This window comes from Falco punctatus (genome assembly GCF_963210335.1).
Source record: "Falco punctatus genome assembly, chromosome: 2".
NCBI classification, from domain to species: Eukaryota; Metazoa; Chordata; class Aves; order Falconiformes; family Falconidae; genus Falco; species Falco punctatus.
In genome coordinates, this window is record NC_137581.1 from 122149063 (window position 1) to 122166658 (window position 17596).

The following is a 17596-nucleotide window of genomic DNA, read 5'->3' on the forward strand; positions in this document are numbered from 1 at the left end:
AACAGACACCTTTGAAAGCACATCGGATCACATTACATGAATGTATGTGGAGATGATGCCTAAATTGCTGGGATTTGAGTGAAGGGTGTGAGGTCTTACACTTTGGCTGCATCTTCAGCATAGATTTTTCTCCTCTTCATTCTGGTATTTTCCTTAGGTCCTGTCATCGCTGGGAAAATCTGCTTTCACTATTAATAAGCTCTGGAGGACCTGTTCAACATTTAGAATCTATATGCTTCTTTTAAAAACCAAGAGCAAGATTTTCAGTAGCTTTTAGGCATTTAAAGATACTGGTAGCTTTCTAGTAAGGTCTTCAAACAACAAGAGCTGTGCACCCTGGCATTCAGAAACAAGCTGCAGGGCAGCAAAAACAACCTTCGATTTCTGTCAGTACACAAAAACCTTTCAGAGAAGCTAAGTAGGATGAGACAGGCAACAAGCTGAAACACTGAAGGACTCTTCCAGGCATCCCTCATGCTTCGGGGCAGGTTTGCCTCATAGTGACGGTATCTGATAGTAATAACCCATCCAGACCTACTGCTGGGATGCAGTGAGCAGTAGGAGTCACACACAACTCTACCACATTTCTCATCAGGACTAATTTTGTCTGATCCTTCCTTTGGGACCAGGGGGAGAGACAAGCTGTATGGATGGCACCGAACACAGGCCGCTTCCCAGGTATCTGTGGCAGATCCCAAGACCCAGACAGCTCACATGAGGCCACGAGGGAGGCTCTCACCTCCTCCCACAAAGATGTTGGCCAAGTCCCCCATGTAGCTCGAGGTTGTACAGTAAATAAACCTCCACCTTCCACCTCAGCTAGTTACAGGCACTAGCCCCAGCTAAAATCGATAGATGAGAAGCAATTTGTCTTTTCCAGGCCACACTGTTTTGGTTATGATAGGTCAAAAAACACTAAAGGGAACACAGATGTAGTGACACCACCTCATTTCCTGGAGTCTTCCTATCTCTAGAAGTCTTACCTGATCTCCCTCAAAGTTTACACACACACACACAAAAAACCATGGTGTGTGCTGCATAGTCACGCCTGTTAAACCGCAGGTGCATTGCATGGCACTTGGCAGGGCCGAGGGAGCTTGGCACAAGTAGCAGGAGATTGAGTTCAGCCTGCAGGCAGGCTGCTGTCTCCCTCTAGGAAATTTTTTTCAATTATTTCAAATAGCTCCCACTCACACACAAAGCCCACGTTTTGTAACAAAAACAAGGAGGAAGATCAGATCCAAAGGAATTTTACCTATTTCCCTCTCAATTTATTCCACTGAAGTTCTCTTTAAAAAACAAAACAAAACAAAAAAAACCCCACCAAAACCAAAAACAAAGCCTGGCCACCAGAAAAACAAAGTGGCCAAGAAACTAATTAATAAACTCACTCTTCAAAATCCACCCTGCCCTTCATACTTGTACGTTTCAACAACAGTCCTAAATCATGCAATATCTTCTAATATTTTTTAAAAGGTGTCACTACATTTCTCTCTTCATACAGGCCATGCTTTTCATTGGGGAGAGATGCACAGAATACTGCAAATTTTCCAGTAGCTGGGATTTTCTCTGCAGAGGCAGGTGTTACCTTACTCTGCTAGAGAAAGCCAAAGCTGCAGCCAGTAACTTGTTACAGAACAGAAAGGCCAACAGAGACAAGAGTGGGGATACACACACGCACACGCGTGCGCGCACACACACACAGAGGTTGTTTAGGGTCCATGTACCCAGATTAAGCTGTAGCAGGTTAATAAATTACCATGTCCCAGCAGAGCCACAGTAGCTGATCACACACAGGCTGTCCTCACAGTCCAGTGCCACTGAGCTTTAAGCAGTAATACCACATCCTAAGGCCCTAATCCTTTAGCTCACAGCAAAGCAGCCAGTCATGGGCTAAAAGCCACATTAAACTTGCTGGATATGAAGCATTCGCTGAAATGCTTTGCTGAACAAGGATGAGTGACTGTGCTTGTCCTTTAGCTACACTTGAAAACTCCTGTACATCTTGGCTTTGGTTTTCTTTGCCACATGGCAGCTGGTTGCATCCAAGACCTTAAATTCCTGGGACAGAAAGTGACTGCAGAAACGCAGCTGTGCAACATATGCTCCATCTAGTGTTTATTCACTAGTATTCCATTTTCTTAAACGGTTTGTTTTGCTGTTAACACATAGTTCCATCTTTTTTGTAGTTCATTTGTCTGTTTAGGATCATTATGGAAAATATCAACCTCCCGCTGGTTGTTTCAACTCACAATTTTGATTTAGTCTCCACTTACACCTTCAGATAATACACTAATTTCCATTGAGAGATTAGATTTCAGACAGCAAAATAGAGAAATGTTTTGAAAAGAGCAGTGAGCGCTTCTCCAGGTGCTTTGCTAAAGCAAAGTGCATGGAGAACTTCAAGTAGGAGTAAACCATAGCAACTAAATGACACCCAATATTATCACCTGGTCAATAACCTTCATGTCAGCACAGACCAGCCAGGGAAGCAGATTCTCTGGAACGGCCCATGCCAGCCGCCCGCTGCTCAAGCTGAGCGGTACAGTGGCGCGTGAGGAAAACGTGTGTCACGACGCTGGGGTGTGACACCTGTGGTGCCGCTGACCCTTGAGCCTGGCAAGTTTCACAGCTGCCTGCAGCCCATGCACACCCTCTGCCCACGGGTCCCTCTGAGTGCAAAGTCCCACCCTCCCAAATTATTTTGAGACCTATTTTGGATGCTATGCAGCATTAGAGGAGGCAAGCAGAGCTGCTTGCTGCCCCCTTCTCTAGAAATGCATTTCCTCCCCCAACCCCACCTACCTACCTCTCACATGTCCCTGTGGCTCTGAGTGGCAAAAGAGTGCCAGGAGGCAGGAGTTGCCTACCAGGCTTGGCTGCAGGACAAACTGCAAAATACCTGAACACAGGGAGAGTCCCCTTGTTACCTCCGACTGCCCCCAAATCTGCATTCATTTAGGGAGTTCCCAGTTCTTGGGACAAGATGACCCAAGCCCATATTTTGATAAGGAAGAAAAAACAACCCTGTTCTGTTGTGTTAGCAGGGCTGCTGAGGCACTGGGATGGGCTGCCTCGGGAGGGGACAGGGTCTGCAGCAGTGGAGGCCTTTAGAAAATGGTTGAACATCTCTGGAACAAGACTTGGATTAGCTGATAATGCTGGAGGCAGCGATGGCCCTGACACTCTCTAGGTGGCCCAGTTCTTCTAGGTGAGCGGATCAGAGCCCAGCTTAGGAGCAGAGCTGGCAAAGAGCTGCTACAGAAATGGAGAGTCCCTCGACTCTGCAGCCACGGGGCACAATCCTCAGCACAGATTTAAGGTGCAGAGGCTGAGCTTTCATTGCTATGGTGTTGATAATTTAGCTTCCTTGGGCAGAAAGCCTTTAAGAGCTCCCCACATGCTCCTGCCTGCTCTCTCCCCTGTGCTGGAGCTTGCAGCAGAGCTCTCCAAACCTTGTGTTGTGGCACTGACAAAGCAAGAAAGTGGAAAATTGCAGCTCCAGGATGGGAGGGAGCAGGTCCCTGTATGGAGAAACTGCAGAGGCCATTGCCCAGGGTGTGCGAAGTAGTGTAAAACTAAATGTGTATAAGGACATTTGCTATAATAGTACTATTTAAAGAGCTGCTAATAAACCAGATACAGCCCTGCTGCAGGATGTCCTCCAGGGCAACACACAAATGAGAACCAGTTTGCTGCAGAAAATGAGACCAGGTCCGCCCTGATGGGAAACACACAACATGAAAATACATTTTCTACCAACTGTGGGGTTTGTTGTATTTTTTGCAGGTGATGGCTGTGCTGCTCTTCCCTGTGCAGCTGCTGGCAGTGGCTCTCACCATTTACCTAGAGCTGGTGAGGTCTGCTCAAGGTGGCGTCTACTATGGGATCAAGCAGTTACCACCCCAGGTGCCCCAGTACCAACCCCTCGGACAACAAGTACCTCACATGCCCCTTGGCAAAGAAGGCATCCCAATGCAGCACATGGGCAAGGAGGTGCCCCACATGCAGTATGGGAAAGAGTACCCCCATCTGCCTCAGTACATGAAGGAGGTCCCGCAGATGCCTCTGCTTGGCAAGGACATGGCTCCCAAGAAAGAGAAAGGTAGGTTTGGCATGTCCCTCACCACCCCTACATGGACCCACCTGGTGCCCCACAGCACTGTTTGCCGGGGGGGGACTGGAGATGGGGAGCAGGCTGCTGCAGGCTGGGCATAACACCCATGTGCCCGAAGGACTGGCCAGGCTGGTACCTGGCCACAGGTGGACAAAATAGGCTCATGTGAGCTGTAGGGCAGCCCAGGGTCACCAGGGCAAGGCCACAGTCATCCCCTGGGGCGCAGCACGGCCTCTGAGCAGCCCTACCTGTGACGAGCCTCCAGCACCCGGGGCTGGCCCCAGGTTTGTTTGGGTGCTTGTTCCAGGCTAGGAGAAACCTCATAATCCCAACTGCATGCAGAAAACCCTCTGATGGAGTCTCAAATGGTGGCCCAGGTAGATGAGCCAGGGTCCTGCCCAGAGGTGCTCCCACTCTCACTGCAGTGACTGGACATGAAAAAAGAGCTGAGCCCCAAGATATGAATTTACAGGAATATCACCATTTTGTCCAGACCCTGAGAGTTAAAGGTTTGCAGATAAAAACATAGAATTGCTCTTCTGACTCTGCAATACTCTTTTTGTACATTATTTATGGGCATAATAGAGGCATTGAAGGTACGGGGCATTACTGCACGAGTCCGCACATACAAGCAGTTTCAGTATGCAGTCAAGAAAATATGGACAATATTAGGATATTCAAGAAAACAACAAAAAAATGTCCAAAACCCAAAGCGTAACCAGGAACACCCAGTGTCATAAAATACTTGTGGGGACAGTGAGTGTCTGTGCAACTTCAGGCAAGCTGGTTAACTGTTTGTCTTATTGAGGGTTCAGCATAACCACAGGCTCCACTGACTTCAGAGGGAAATGGAAGATTTCAGGGCCTACATTTGGAGTGTCTGAACAAGCACAACTGCTTTTACTACAGCCAACCTGTCTAGCAAGCAAAGGTTTTCTACATGCGTAAAACAGATGTGCAGAGAAGGAGGGTTCCTGCCTCCTAAAGAACAATTAATTCTTTTGCCCTGAAACCATATCTCTCCCCCGTCCCCCAAACCTCTCACTTCTCTTTCCATTTTAGAGCTGTAGAGAAGCAGATTTGCCACTTAACACAAAGCACCTGCAACTTGAAAAGCAACCACCCCCGGGCACAACCACTCTCATGTGGCAACTCCCTCACCCTGACCTGCAATGCTAAGTGGTCACATACATGAAAATGTGGGTTTGGACAATAAAAACATTTTTGTGAAGTGTTTAGAAGAGCTCTAATTAGACATGGCTATGCCAAAAACCTGTGGGAGCTTAGCAACACTGGGTAAGGCTGTAGGTTTCCAGTAATGATGGGAACCAAAGCCTTGGTGAAAATGCCATCACATCTGTGTACAAACTTCTTATTGAGCCAATCATTAATTGATCTTGCTAGTGCAAGCCCCTCCAACAAAAGCACTTTTATACCAGAACTCCTCCTACAGCACAAAGCAGCTTCTGTTTCCTGCAAAAACTCTTAAAAGTAGATTACTCTACAGCAATATGGGACAAAAAGCAGATTTTGCTGGTTGATTGTATAGGTGGAAAACACTAGCAAAGTGCAAGTAGCTTTTGCATAGCAAAAAATAAGCAAATATGATGCAAAATAATTATTTTGTGGAAGTAGAAACATGCACACAAGTTTTGGGTACACAAAATCTTCTCCATTCCAAACACCAGCCTGTAAGTCACAGCCACCTCTGCCTCCTGCCTGCCACATAACCAAGAGGCACCATAACAAGCACACTCTGGTCAGAACAACCTTTGTATTTCTCAAAGGATGTAGCTGCAATCACCTTTTCTCTCTCCCCCTCCTCTTTTTCTTTTTTCTTTTTCTCTTCTTCCCAACCCAGAAATGCCCATGCGTAGTCTGAGGGGCGAGCAAGGTCCCCCTGGTGAGCCTGGACCAAGAGGGCCGCCGGGGCCACCAGGATTACCGGGTCATGGTGTGCCTGGAGCCAAAGGAAAACCAGGCCCACAAGGATATCCAGGAATTGGGAAGCCAGGTTTGCCAGGGATGCCAGGGAAACCAGGGGTCATGGGCCCCCCGGGGCCAAGAGGGGAGATGGGGCCGAAGGGGGAGGTCGGGCCTATGGGGATACCCGGGCCACAAGGACCGCCAGGGCCTCACGGGCTGCCAGGCATAGGGAAAGCAGGTGCTCCGGGGCTGCAGGGACAGCCGGGGCCGAAGGGTGAGCCCGGGATGAAGGGGCCCCCGGGAGCCCCCGGGATCCCAGGGCCAAAAGGGGAGAAGGGCATCGGGATTCCGGGTCTGCCAGGACTGAAGGGCCTGCCTGGGCTACCCGGCCCCCCCGGCCCCGTGGGACTGCCGGGGGTCGGCAAGCCGGGCATGGTCGGCTTCCCAGGCCCGCAGGGACCCCTGGGCAAACCTGGGCCCCCGGGAGAGCTGGGACTGCAGGGGCCCCCGGGGGCCCCCGGGATCCAAGGCCCTCCTGGCCTGCCTGGCGTCGGCAAACCCGGCCAGGACGGCATCCCCGGCCAGCCAGGCTTCCCGGGTGGTAAAGGGGAGCAGGGCCTACCGGGCCTGCCGGGGCCCCCTGGCCTCCCTGGCGTGGGGAAGCCAGGCTTCCCTGGCCCCAAGGGTGAGCGTGGTGTGGGTGGCCTGCCTGGCCCCCTGGGGCCGAAGGGTGAGAAGGGGCACGCTGGGCCACCTGGCATGGGGGGTCCGCCGGGGGAGCCGGGTCAGCCGGGACTGCCGGGCGTCATGGGCCCCCCAGGGGCTGCTGGCTTCCCAGGACCCAAAGGAGAGGGTGGTGCCGTGGGGCCACCGGGACCTGTTGGCCCCAAGGGCGAACCCGGCCTGCAGGGCTTTCCGGGAAAGCCGGGCTTTCCTGGGGAAGTGGGGGCCCCCGGGCTGCGCGGGCTGCCAGGCCCCACTGGGCCCAAGGGGGAGGCCGGACACAAAGGCTTGCCGGGGATGCCAGGCGTCCCAGGGCTGGTGGGGCCGAAGGGTGAGCCGGGGCTCCCTGGCGCCCAGGGGCTTCAGGGCCCCTCAGGCATCCCAGGCATCGCAGGACCCAGCGGTCCCATCGGCCCCCCAGGACTGCCAGGGGCGAAGGGGGAGCCCGGCCTGCCTGGACCCCCTGGCTTCCCCGGTGTGGGCAAGCCTGGTGCCGTGGGGCTGCAGGGACCCCCAGGGAAGCCCGGGGCACTGGGTCCCCCTGGCCAGCCGGGGCTTCAGGGGCCACCCGGCCCCCCTGGGCCCCCAGGTCCCCCAGTCATCATCCCACCCACTCCGCCGGCCGTGGGACAGTACATGCCTGAGGTGGGGCCAGGGATCGATGGCGTCAAGCCCCCCTACGGCTACATGGGCAAGAAGGGCAAGGCTGGCGGTGCCATCTATGAGATGCCTGCGTTCACAGCAGAGCTCCTCACCCCCTTCCCCCGGGTTGGGGTGCCCGTGAAGTTTGACAAGCTCCTCTACAACGGCCGGCAGAACTACAACCCCCAGACAGGGATCTTCACCTGCGAAATCCCCGGTGTCTACTACTTTGCCTACCACGTCCACTGTAAAGGGGCCAGCGTCTGGGTGGCATTGTTCAAGAACAACGAGCCACTGATGTACACCTACGATGAGTACAAGAAGGGCTTTCTGGACCAGGCTTCAGGCAGCGCCGTTGTCCAGCTGATGCATGGAGACAAGGTTTATGTTCAAATGCCATCTGAGCAGGCTGCAGGACTCTATGCCGGGCAGTACGTTCATTCATCTTTTTCAGGATACTTATTGTATCCCATGTAAAACAAAAACCAGACACACACACACACACAATCAAAACCTTTCTTCTCTGCTTCAAACTTTTATACCATGAAAGATGCATTTTATGACAGTTTTGGACCATCTTGTACAAAAAAAATAAATGACAAAGTTTAACATTATGCACAGCTAGTTATAAAAAAAAAAAAAAAAAAGTGAGGTGAACATAGCTAAAGATGTGTATCCGGTTCGTAAACAGTCGTTTTGCACCCAAGGGGTACATATTAGCTGTACATTATATATTTCTGTGATGCCATGCTTACTTCATTTCCTTCACAATAATTCAATACTAAGGTTCAAATCAGTGTACATCACTCGTTCCTGCTGCATATTTGACTGTTGCATTGATCATAGTTATGAGATGAAATCCAGTGACTTAAACCAGAGTAGGTCAGTGTCAAATTACATGGAAAAACTTGAGTGGCTTTGTATTTGTTTGGGTGGGTTTTTCTTTGGTTTTTTTGACTGACAAGCAAAGGTTCTCTTAGCTGGAGACCTTTATTTCCCTCCCCCTCCTTAAAAATATTCCTGCAGGTGTGCGTTCTTCCTGTACAACTTATTTATGATAGAAAAGGAGCACTGATTGTATAACTATTCCCTGCCAGGCTTCTCCAGCAGTCACTGGACCCAGAAGGTGGCTGCTGACTCCAGCAGGCACAGGGTTCACCTCCAAATGCCACAGCACTCTGAAAAGTCTCCATCTGCATTTGTGAGGTTGAAGTAGAGGTAGATCAGAGACAAAAATGATGGGCTCCGCTTTTCCTTTGTGCCACATGATTGAGATGTTTTGGCCAACACATGGCATTACAGCAAGGTGGTATAAATCTGCTTGGATTTCTGTGTTCATGCTAAGAACCTGCATCTCTTTGGCTTGTCAGAAGAGGCATCTATTCTGCCACTCAGCAAAAGTTAAATCAGTTTACTCTTCAATGACTAGGCAAAGCAGAAGTAGCTCTATTTGCTAATTAACTGATTTGTTGTTCGAGATCAACCAGCAAGACTGATCATGCAGATTTATCCGAGAATGTAATTTTATATAAATGCCAATTTCCAATCCTTATTTATGTGTTACCAATTCTCAAGGAGAACCTGCAGGCCTCAATCTTTCCTCTACATGAGGAAAGCAACTTCTCTGCAAGAGTTGTCTGTTCATCAATGGTGCTAATCTCAGCTCAAACGTATTCATTCGCAAAGGGCACTGTACTTTGCTGTGGTTCCCTGTGCGGTGCTGCACATCACACACTGTTATGCTAGTTGAAAGAGTTCAATACTCACCACTTCTTCAATGTCTTTAGCTAACGCTACTGCTTTTTGATTCAAAAATGAACTAGATTTTTCATGCAGAACTAAGATTGGATTTAACTGGCATTACCATTATTTAAATGCAGAGTTTAATGCAGTCTAACATTGACTAAGGACTCCAGTGATATAATGTGGTGCTTTATCTCAGAAATGTTATGGAACGGTGGCAGGAACAGACAGACAGTTTACCAGGCAGTGGTGACTTCAGTATGTTCCAGAATGTATGAAATGTCAAAAGCAAATAATTTTGTATTTAAAATTTTTGTACTGATTTGAAAAAAATATCTTATTAAATATCCTAAAAAACAACAAAACCTGTCTTCATTCAGCAGAACTGCAGGAAGGAACATTCAACCCACTGAATTCATGTATCGGACCACGAGGACTCACAGAAACCAGACAGCCTGATGTGAAAACGGAAAAGCAAAAATAAAAGAAGAAGAAAGGAAAGGGGGGTCAGGAGAGAGATCCCCTTTTCTTTAGATCCCCTCTACTGGCAAAACCTGCCCTAAGCCACTGGCGTGCACATGCTGCCCCAGCGTCACATTTAGTGGGAGTGTGGCTGGGGAGGATGCGCAGAACAAGGGGCTCCTGCAGCGGTGGGCGCCTGCTCAGCACAAGCCAACGCAGGACTGCAGCTTGACAAGGCAGAGGGGCAGCGCGTGGGAAGCCAAGAAATCAGACATCACAGAGGCGCGCTGCAAAGGGGTTGCGCTCGCCTACAAAGTCAGAGCGGGCTGCCCAGGCTGCGAGATGCACACCACCTCCCTGGCTGTCTCTGTGATCTGAAAACAGCCTTTCTCATTCCTCCCCCTTTTTTCACCTGCAGCAAAAACCTAGTGTGAAAGCTGCACGTAATTGTCACTGATCTACATCACTATTCAACTGTGGCTCCATAGTGGGGTGTAAATTATAACTCACAGTGTGGACCCCCCCCATCTCACCTCACAGGCATTTCCTCCAAGCTGCCAAACTCCTACACAGTCAACACTAGAATAAATGCATTGCATACCTACTTGCATCAGGTAATCTCTCTCGAGATCTCTTAAGACTCCCTGAAGCCGCTGACTAAGCAGCTCCCCACTTCCCAGCTTCTCATTTTTACTGCACAAAGAGAACACCAAAACATGAGCAAAGTCTCACAATTGACATCCCTCACTTCCTATGTAAAGTCTTCTGTCATACACCATCTTCTTCATCAAATATCTTATTTTAGCATTCCCCTGAAAGTCCCCAATAAGACAAGCATGAAAAATTAACCATGAAAAACCTGATCTTAACCCACCAAAACTATGTCCCAGCTTTGCTTTGACTCAGCCTAGAGTAAACTCCACCTGCAGTACAGCTCAGCCTAATTATTTTCAGTTTGCTCTGTTAAGCACCAAAGTTTATTCTGAAATTCAATACTGAATCTGACAACACTGAGTGTACTTTACACACCATTAACTATGGGGCGGGGTGGGGCTGGGCATGCTCCCCCCCCACCCCAGCGCTGACACTGCAAAAAATAAGCCTGAGGACACAGTCTTTAACACAATTTATTCACAGGAATATAATCTCTTTTCATTTGTAGCATTCAAAATTTCACTTGAAACAACTGTAAGAATGTTTTCAAAATACAGCTGGCACTTTAAAGGCATATAAAACTTAAGACTAGTGGCAAATAAAATATGTATTTACCAATCCCAAAACCAGATGTTAACTTCCTACATCCTTAAAAATCAGACTCCACTTAAAAGTTAAGGTATTTATACTACCTCCCAGGGCATTGTTAAAACGGAAAATGTGACATAGGAAACAAGAGGTACCACACACTAATTATTACTGTTTCTATACCACCACCAATACAGTCACTGAAAGTATCATTTAGTAGTATCTCTTAAGCACTCTCAGATTCCTATTCAGTGCAACAGTCTGTGACCTTCTGAGTCGTATGTTAGTGCTTCCCTTAGTTATTATAGCAGAGGGAAAAGTAATTTCCCCAACCAAAAAACAAACAAGAAAACCCCATCAGAAGTCAGAGCCAAACAGAGCTTTCAGCTGATGCATGTCATCCTGCCTGTTCTGTGCATACTGTGGTACCTTAGAGCCGGGTCTTTCTGGTGGTGCAGCTTTTTGAAAGGGGCAGCAGATAAAAATGCAGGAGCACCTTTGCTGTAAGATGCTGCTGTCTTGAAATTCACCAGGCTGCTGGAGAACAGGACAGGGGAAGAAGGGATGAGATCACCTGACTTTGCAATTGATACAGGAAAAATATTGACTGGAGACACTGGTTACCTATATAGTTACACCATTACCAGACATGGAAATAAAGCTGGCAGCACCCTGGGATTCAAAATCGGCAGCTTCACTACTGCTGTGATTAAAAAAATTGGGTAGCTTTTAAAGGGAAGTTTAAGTGTAGATTTCACTTTCAGGAATGGCAGAAAATCTTAATAGCAGCTCACTCTCAGAAAAGAGATCTAAGTATCTGGACTTTGCATTATTGCTTTTTTCAGAAAGTCCCAAGGCAAGTCTTTGGTATTGCAAAACACCTGTGAAAATGTGTGCCCAGACAGAATGGACACCAATCTGTGGGCTGATCACTGAAAATCATACTACCTGCAGGTATTCTTGGCTGCATGAAGTTAGTGTAAAAGCAATACCGGTCCTTAAAGCAGAGAACTGGAAATGACTGTGTGAAGCAAGTGATGAAGCAGAATCCTACTAAAACATTGAGGGGGGTGGGGGAGGGAATGAATCACTTGGGTCGCTGCTTATTATTGAAGAGAAAAGCGATGGACCTGCAAGCCATGCTTTCAAGAAAAAAAACCAAAAAAACCAAACCAACAAGTAGTGCCCAAGGTTCAGCCCTTGGCTCAGTCCCAAGTGAACAGGTCAGCTCTAAACGTTACTCAGTCACCCTGGGACAGTAACCTTGGCATATACGGACTTAACATCCCTGCAGAAGCACATAGGTGGTGGGAAAATGCCCCTGAGAATACCACTTAATTTCAGAAACAAGTCAGCCATCAGGGAAGCTTATTAAGAAGAAATAAAAACGTGCAGCCAATAGGTATAAATGCTTGTAGATAGCATATTAAATGCACTAAGAATACCAAACATGTTATATAGATTAAAAAAATATCTTGGGGATCTTAGAGAGACTAAAAAAGCTGATGTGGTAGGAAAAAAAAAGAAAAAAAGAAAATAAAGGAGTCCATTTTAAGTAAAAGGACTTCAGGGGGCATAATTTATTTCCTGTGAAACCCTTTTTCCAATTATTTTGTTTAGATTCTAACCGTAGCAGAATAAATCGACTCCCCCCTCCCCCCAGTAAAAGCAGAAAACCTCCTAGGAAAATTAGAAGGAATCAGTTTAGGTTAGTGGGAAGAGTATCTCTGGAGAGGAAATAAAGCAGAGAAAATAACTACATCCTTTAAAGCAGAGCTCCCTATTGACCTCCTGCCACCAAGGACAGGGGTGGAGAAGCAGAGGGAAGCAGCCTGCACCATTCACAAGAACCAGGCACTGTGAGGACAGGGCAAATTCAACGGATTTCCTGGAAAAAAGTCCTCATGGCCAGCACATTGTGACATGTTACAGGGATGCAGCCGGACCTGTAGTGGCAGCCCATGGCAGAGCCAGGGGGCTGGGAGCTACCACAGAGTTCCGAGGGGGAAGCAGCAGCCCTCCACTTCTGCCTGGCTCTGCTCTCAACAGAGTCTGAGATCTACCAAGCACTTCGACACAAAGAAAGCTCGGCTGACACTGCGACCTGTGCGGAAAGCCTTATCTCAGCTTTTTTTTCACGTGGAATTACTATTGTCAGTAGTTTAAATCACTGCAGGTCTGGGGCTGCAGAATCACGAACAAACCTTTTTAATTAACAGAAACAATGAGAAATATATGCTGGTAGAAACAAAGACAGTAGTGTCGCTGTTTACTGACGCAAAACCCCACCTGTCCAAATTCAGATTTTTAAGCAAAGGCCTCAGAAATGTACATGGTTAAAAAAAACAAACAAACAAACAAAAAAAACACAGAAAAAGATAAAAAAGGAAGCACAAATAATTGAGTCAGAGCCCTTTCTGCCACCTGGTGAAGAAATTGTGGTTTCCTCCATTTCCACCACCAGAGCCACCTGCTCTGGTGCCCCAGGACTCCCATTCCCCCCAGTCGTCGCCCCAGCACCCGCCAGCCACCCCGTGCACCACTGGACAAGGGGCCACCCCCTGATCATCACCTGTGGCAGCCAGGCCCAAGGGACACACGTCCAGCTGGCAGGACACCGTGGCACAGCCTGTCTCTTGCTAGAGACACATTGGGGTCCTTCCCCACCCCCTGCCATAGATTTTTATGACATCCGGAATTATTTCAGGTATGTCCAATCTGCTTGAAACAGACCAAGGCTCAGGAGTTACTAGGTGAAGACCCAAGCTTCCTCCCCTTCAGCTGTGGCTCCCCCTCCAAACCACACTGCCCTCACTAACTCCCAAATGGCAGAGCCAAGGAGCTAAAGACAGGGATGAGAACTGCGGGAAGGTGTTTTTTTGTAAATACCTATTGCACTCCACAAGAGAAACAGGAAAGAAAAAAAGATGACTCTCTGGTCACTTCAATGCTTATTCCTCTACGTTGCTGCAGCAAAGAAACTGTCTTCAGTACTCTTGTAATCCTCAGCTTCTGAAAACACAAATACCACACTCTTGACCTGCTAGAGGTTTGTATTCATATTGTAATTGTTTGCACTGCTTCTAAAGGTATTAAAACTCTCCATGATTTTTTTTTAAAAAGCAGCAAAGGTTTTTCTACCAACTTGAAATTATTATTTTTTTTTAGGGGACTTATCTGTACTTTGTTTAGGTGTGATTAAGATAACCACAAGATCTTCAAGCAAATCTGCCACAAGAAAGAAAAACATATATACGCACACCCTATGAGAGAATTGGAACAGTGTATTAGTAGCTGTTCTTTGACAGTTGTCAAGGGTGTTCCCAGGCAGATTTATTCAACAGGCTCGTCTAAGACAAACTGATACAGGAAACACAGACGTCCCATTAAATGTTTCAATTAAAATCCAGAGTAAGTTCCCTCACGTTTCTGTTGTGGTTTGGGGGAAGCAGCTGACAGGCAGATAGTTAGGACAACTCTTCAGTCTTCATACTCCCTCTTTTCTAAGTCACGTCACCAACTGTAAAATTTACTGGGCACACAGCACAGGGAGCATGATTTTCCATAAACTGGGTACAACACGAGCATTGTCAGCATCAGCATCTCCACAAGTCAGACCAAAGGGTCTTCACCTTTGGCAAAGGCAGACAGCAGTTCCAAGTCAATGGCCAGTGCAGAAGCTGCGGCTTCTTTGCCGAAGATGGATGTCCTCTCCTCAGCAGCAGGGCAGGCCAAAACCTGTACACTCTCTGTGTTCCCCCCTCTCCCAAGCACACAGTAACAATTTATAGGCATCGTTTTAAAGTCATTTTCATACTATAGGACAGACATTCGAGACTCAATACCCATCTACTAATTAAACTCTGGTTGCCTCAGTCTCTTGACAGTGTAACTCTTTTGGAGGACAACATCAGAAACAAAAGTATTCCAGACAAGTAATCATTTGGAAAGAGTTCTTGCTGATAAATAAGTGATGTGCATCACATTTTTATATATTCCCAATACTTTCAGCTGAACGTTCCATGGTTTTCTCATTATTAAATAGCTTCACAGAAAATGTTAACTTATTTGCAGTAGTCACCCTCAGGCTTAGAAGAAGCTTCTGCCTTGGTGAGGTTTCTGTGCTCCTTTTAAAGAGTAAACAGTTATGCTGCACTTAAAATATAAAAACATCATATAAAAATAAAATTTTTCAACTCTTGAAAATAGTGATTGTTCTTCTTATTTTCCATTCAGCTTTCACGTCAAATTGACCACAAAGTTCTTGTCTATAAGCTTCTTCAGAAATTTCTGCTCAGCATTGATGTTGTGGTATTCATTCTAAAGAGATGTGAGGGAATAATAAAAACAAATAATTCAAATTACACTTGATTGTTCTTACCTTTTAATTACCTGTAATACTTGGAAGTGCTAAGAGAAGGAAAGCTCTGGGGAAAAGACTTCTTAGCAAATACTGTAGCACAATCTCCCAAGGAAACAGGTGAGTGACTTGCTCAAAACTAGATTAGACTTTCCATTAGGATACAAACCAAAAGGGATAATCCTTCAGTGGCAAGAATGGGTGAGAAGTGGTCTCACAGAAGTCGTTCCATAACCACTTCCCCCAACTCCTCCCAGTGCTTAGTGGTAACAGCTGCGTAACTACACTTACAGCACAAGCCATCAGAAAATGACTAATTCTCAAAGCTCAGTGCCAGCTCTTGAAAAGCAGATGTCAGGTATTTGTTAATCAGATGCATTTTGACAATCAGTTTCAACAAGCCAAAACCAACCCATCTTCTGTACTGTATCCAGATCCTGGATACACAAGAGACCACTGAGGTTAGTGGTGGACAGCACAAGGGAAGTTTACTGACAATCTTGGACACTGAATCCAGTCAATTAAAATTAATATAATATATATGTATAATCTGTTATGCAGCATTTGAAGTGTAATGTTTGCAACTTCATGCCAGTAAAGAATTGATGATAAGGTTTTTGTTTAGTTGATTTTTAAAATTCCAAGATTTTAGGAAACTTACAGATGTCTATTCAACTAGTGATCAACCTTATCCAAGCTTGGTATAAACTGCAAAAAAGCACAGGCAGACAGGAGCCCCAAAACGAAGGTGAGTTCAGTGCCAGAGGGAAATTTTCTCAGAGCCAGCAGGCACCTAGGAGCCCTCAGAGAGACATGAGGCGCTCCTATGGGATTGGTCCTGTCCTTCCCCTTCAGCAAAGGGAGGGGAGAGAAAATGCCCCCACACACACTGGGCACGCACACGGAAGAGAAAACTGTTCACACTGAGGTAAAGGTCTGAGATTGAGTTGCTCCGAGTACAGAGCTGAAGACAAGAGCTGAGGCATGTAAGAAAACGGAGATGTGGCTGTAGCAAAGCAGGAGGGAGCAGAAGGCATCCCTGATCCCAGCCTCCTGCTCTCCCTCTCCTGGCGAGTGGCAGATTTGCCCCTCCTGGAAGCAGTTCCTTCTCTTCCTAACCCCCTCCAAGAGCTGCTTTCCTTTTCTGCTTTCAATTTCTGAAATTCAGTTCTTCTCCTAACTGCAAGTTTGTAGGTCTTAACTCCTTCCATTTCCTTTTGCTGTTCGTTCTCTAAGTTTGGCAGCTATGACAAACTGCGCAAGTAGGTGCCAAGGAAAAAAAGAAGAATGCAAACAAGAACAAAGCTATTAGTGTTCTGACAGTGCTAGCAAATACACCGCTATGAAAAAGAGCTGCGCAGCCTAAGGCTAATGCCAGCAAAGCAAAACAGAACATACAGATGGGTGTATATCACAGAGACGTTGCAGAATATGGCGCAGCATAAGGAATGTCATTGTCCACATTTTTAAGAAACATAAAGCAGAGATGAAGAGATTCAAGCAGTGTTAACCCATGAGCACCTGATCCGGGAGAAGACAGGAGGCTTTAGTGACCTGCAGCACACAACTATCTATATTGACTTGTCTTCCCCAGTTACCAGCTATATTTCTCTCAGCAGAAACAAGCGTTTCTCACCTGCATCATCTGAGACATCGTGTCATTGCCATAGTAGTGCAAAGAACTGTTTCTGTCAGTGAAGTCGTACTTGAAGCCTGCCAGGTGAACTTCATGGCATATGTGAAATGCTAGTGTAATGGCAATTAGCCCCGTTGTTGGATGCTTGGGTTTCTAAAACAAAACACAAAAGAACACACATACAGAAAAAACTGGCAGCTTGACGAGAACAGCAAACCCAATAGTGAAAACAGCAGAAATCAGACAGCTTGGCTCTTCTACAGATGTTTGGTTTTGTAGTTTGATCCCCTCATGTCTCATAAGGAGCAAGGTAATGCCCGCAGGTTTTCTGTGACTGGGGTGTCTGCCTCGTTGGCCTTGCCTGGGATTCTCTTGTTTCTAGTGAGAGCGGAGCCCACACCGTAGCCCTTCCCTCTGCATAGGCATCAGGAAGGTCTCCCCATTACTGTGCTTAGCAACCTACTTTCATGAAACTGGTCAGGCTTCAATATATCGGGGGCCATTTCACCCCATCAGATTTGACTGAACCATCGGATGTGTTCAGAAATGTCTCGTCTGGATCTCCATCATCAAACAGAACAACATGACATGCCTCAAATCTTTGTAACATCAAACTAAAAAAGAACGAATGCTACATAAATTTGGTTGCATTTGAACTTTTTTCAATGCAGGGAAGTTCCTGCTTATTTCCATTAGAAGAAAAGAAACTAGATGAAATTGCTTATTCCTCCCTACAGTGAGATAG

General features: G+C 46.9%; 2 protein-coding genes across 23 annotated transcripts in view; one reads left to right on the forward strand and one right to left on the reverse strand.

Moving 5' to 3' along the window:
• The window catches only part of COL8A1 (collagen type VIII alpha 1 chain), a 101114-nt gene extending 88722 nt beyond the window's left edge, over positions 1 to 12392 (forward strand). For 6 of the 7 annotated variants that reach the window (XM_080375973.1, XM_080375977.1, XM_080375974.1 and 3 more), the window contains 2 exons: positions 3790 to 4105; positions 5979 to 12392. In XM_080375973.1, coding sequence (XP_080232099.1) covers positions 3790 to 4105; positions 5979 to 7885 — 2223 coding nt within the window. In that variant the 3' untranslated portion in view covers positions 7886 to 12392. Of the gene's footprint in view, positions 1 to 3047; positions 3212 to 3789; positions 4106 to 5978 lie in introns of all 7 variants that reach the window. The other variant, XM_080375976.1, reaches the window with a different exon arrangement.
• ST3GAL6 (ST3 beta-galactoside alpha-2,3-sialyltransferase 6) overlaps positions 10730 to 17596 on the reverse strand; it is a 48802-nt gene continuing 41935 nt past the window's right edge. For all 16 annotated transcript variants that reach the window (XM_080375992.1, XM_080375996.1, XM_080375995.1 and 13 more), the window contains 2 exons: positions 16852 to 17004; positions 10730 to 15175 (listed from right to left, as the gene is read on the reverse strand). In XM_080375992.1, the coding sequence (XP_080232118.1) occupies positions 15095 to 15175; positions 16852 to 17004 (234 nt within the window). In that variant the 3' untranslated portion in view covers positions 10730 to 15094. The remainder of the gene's footprint in view (positions 15176 to 16851; positions 17005 to 17596) is intronic.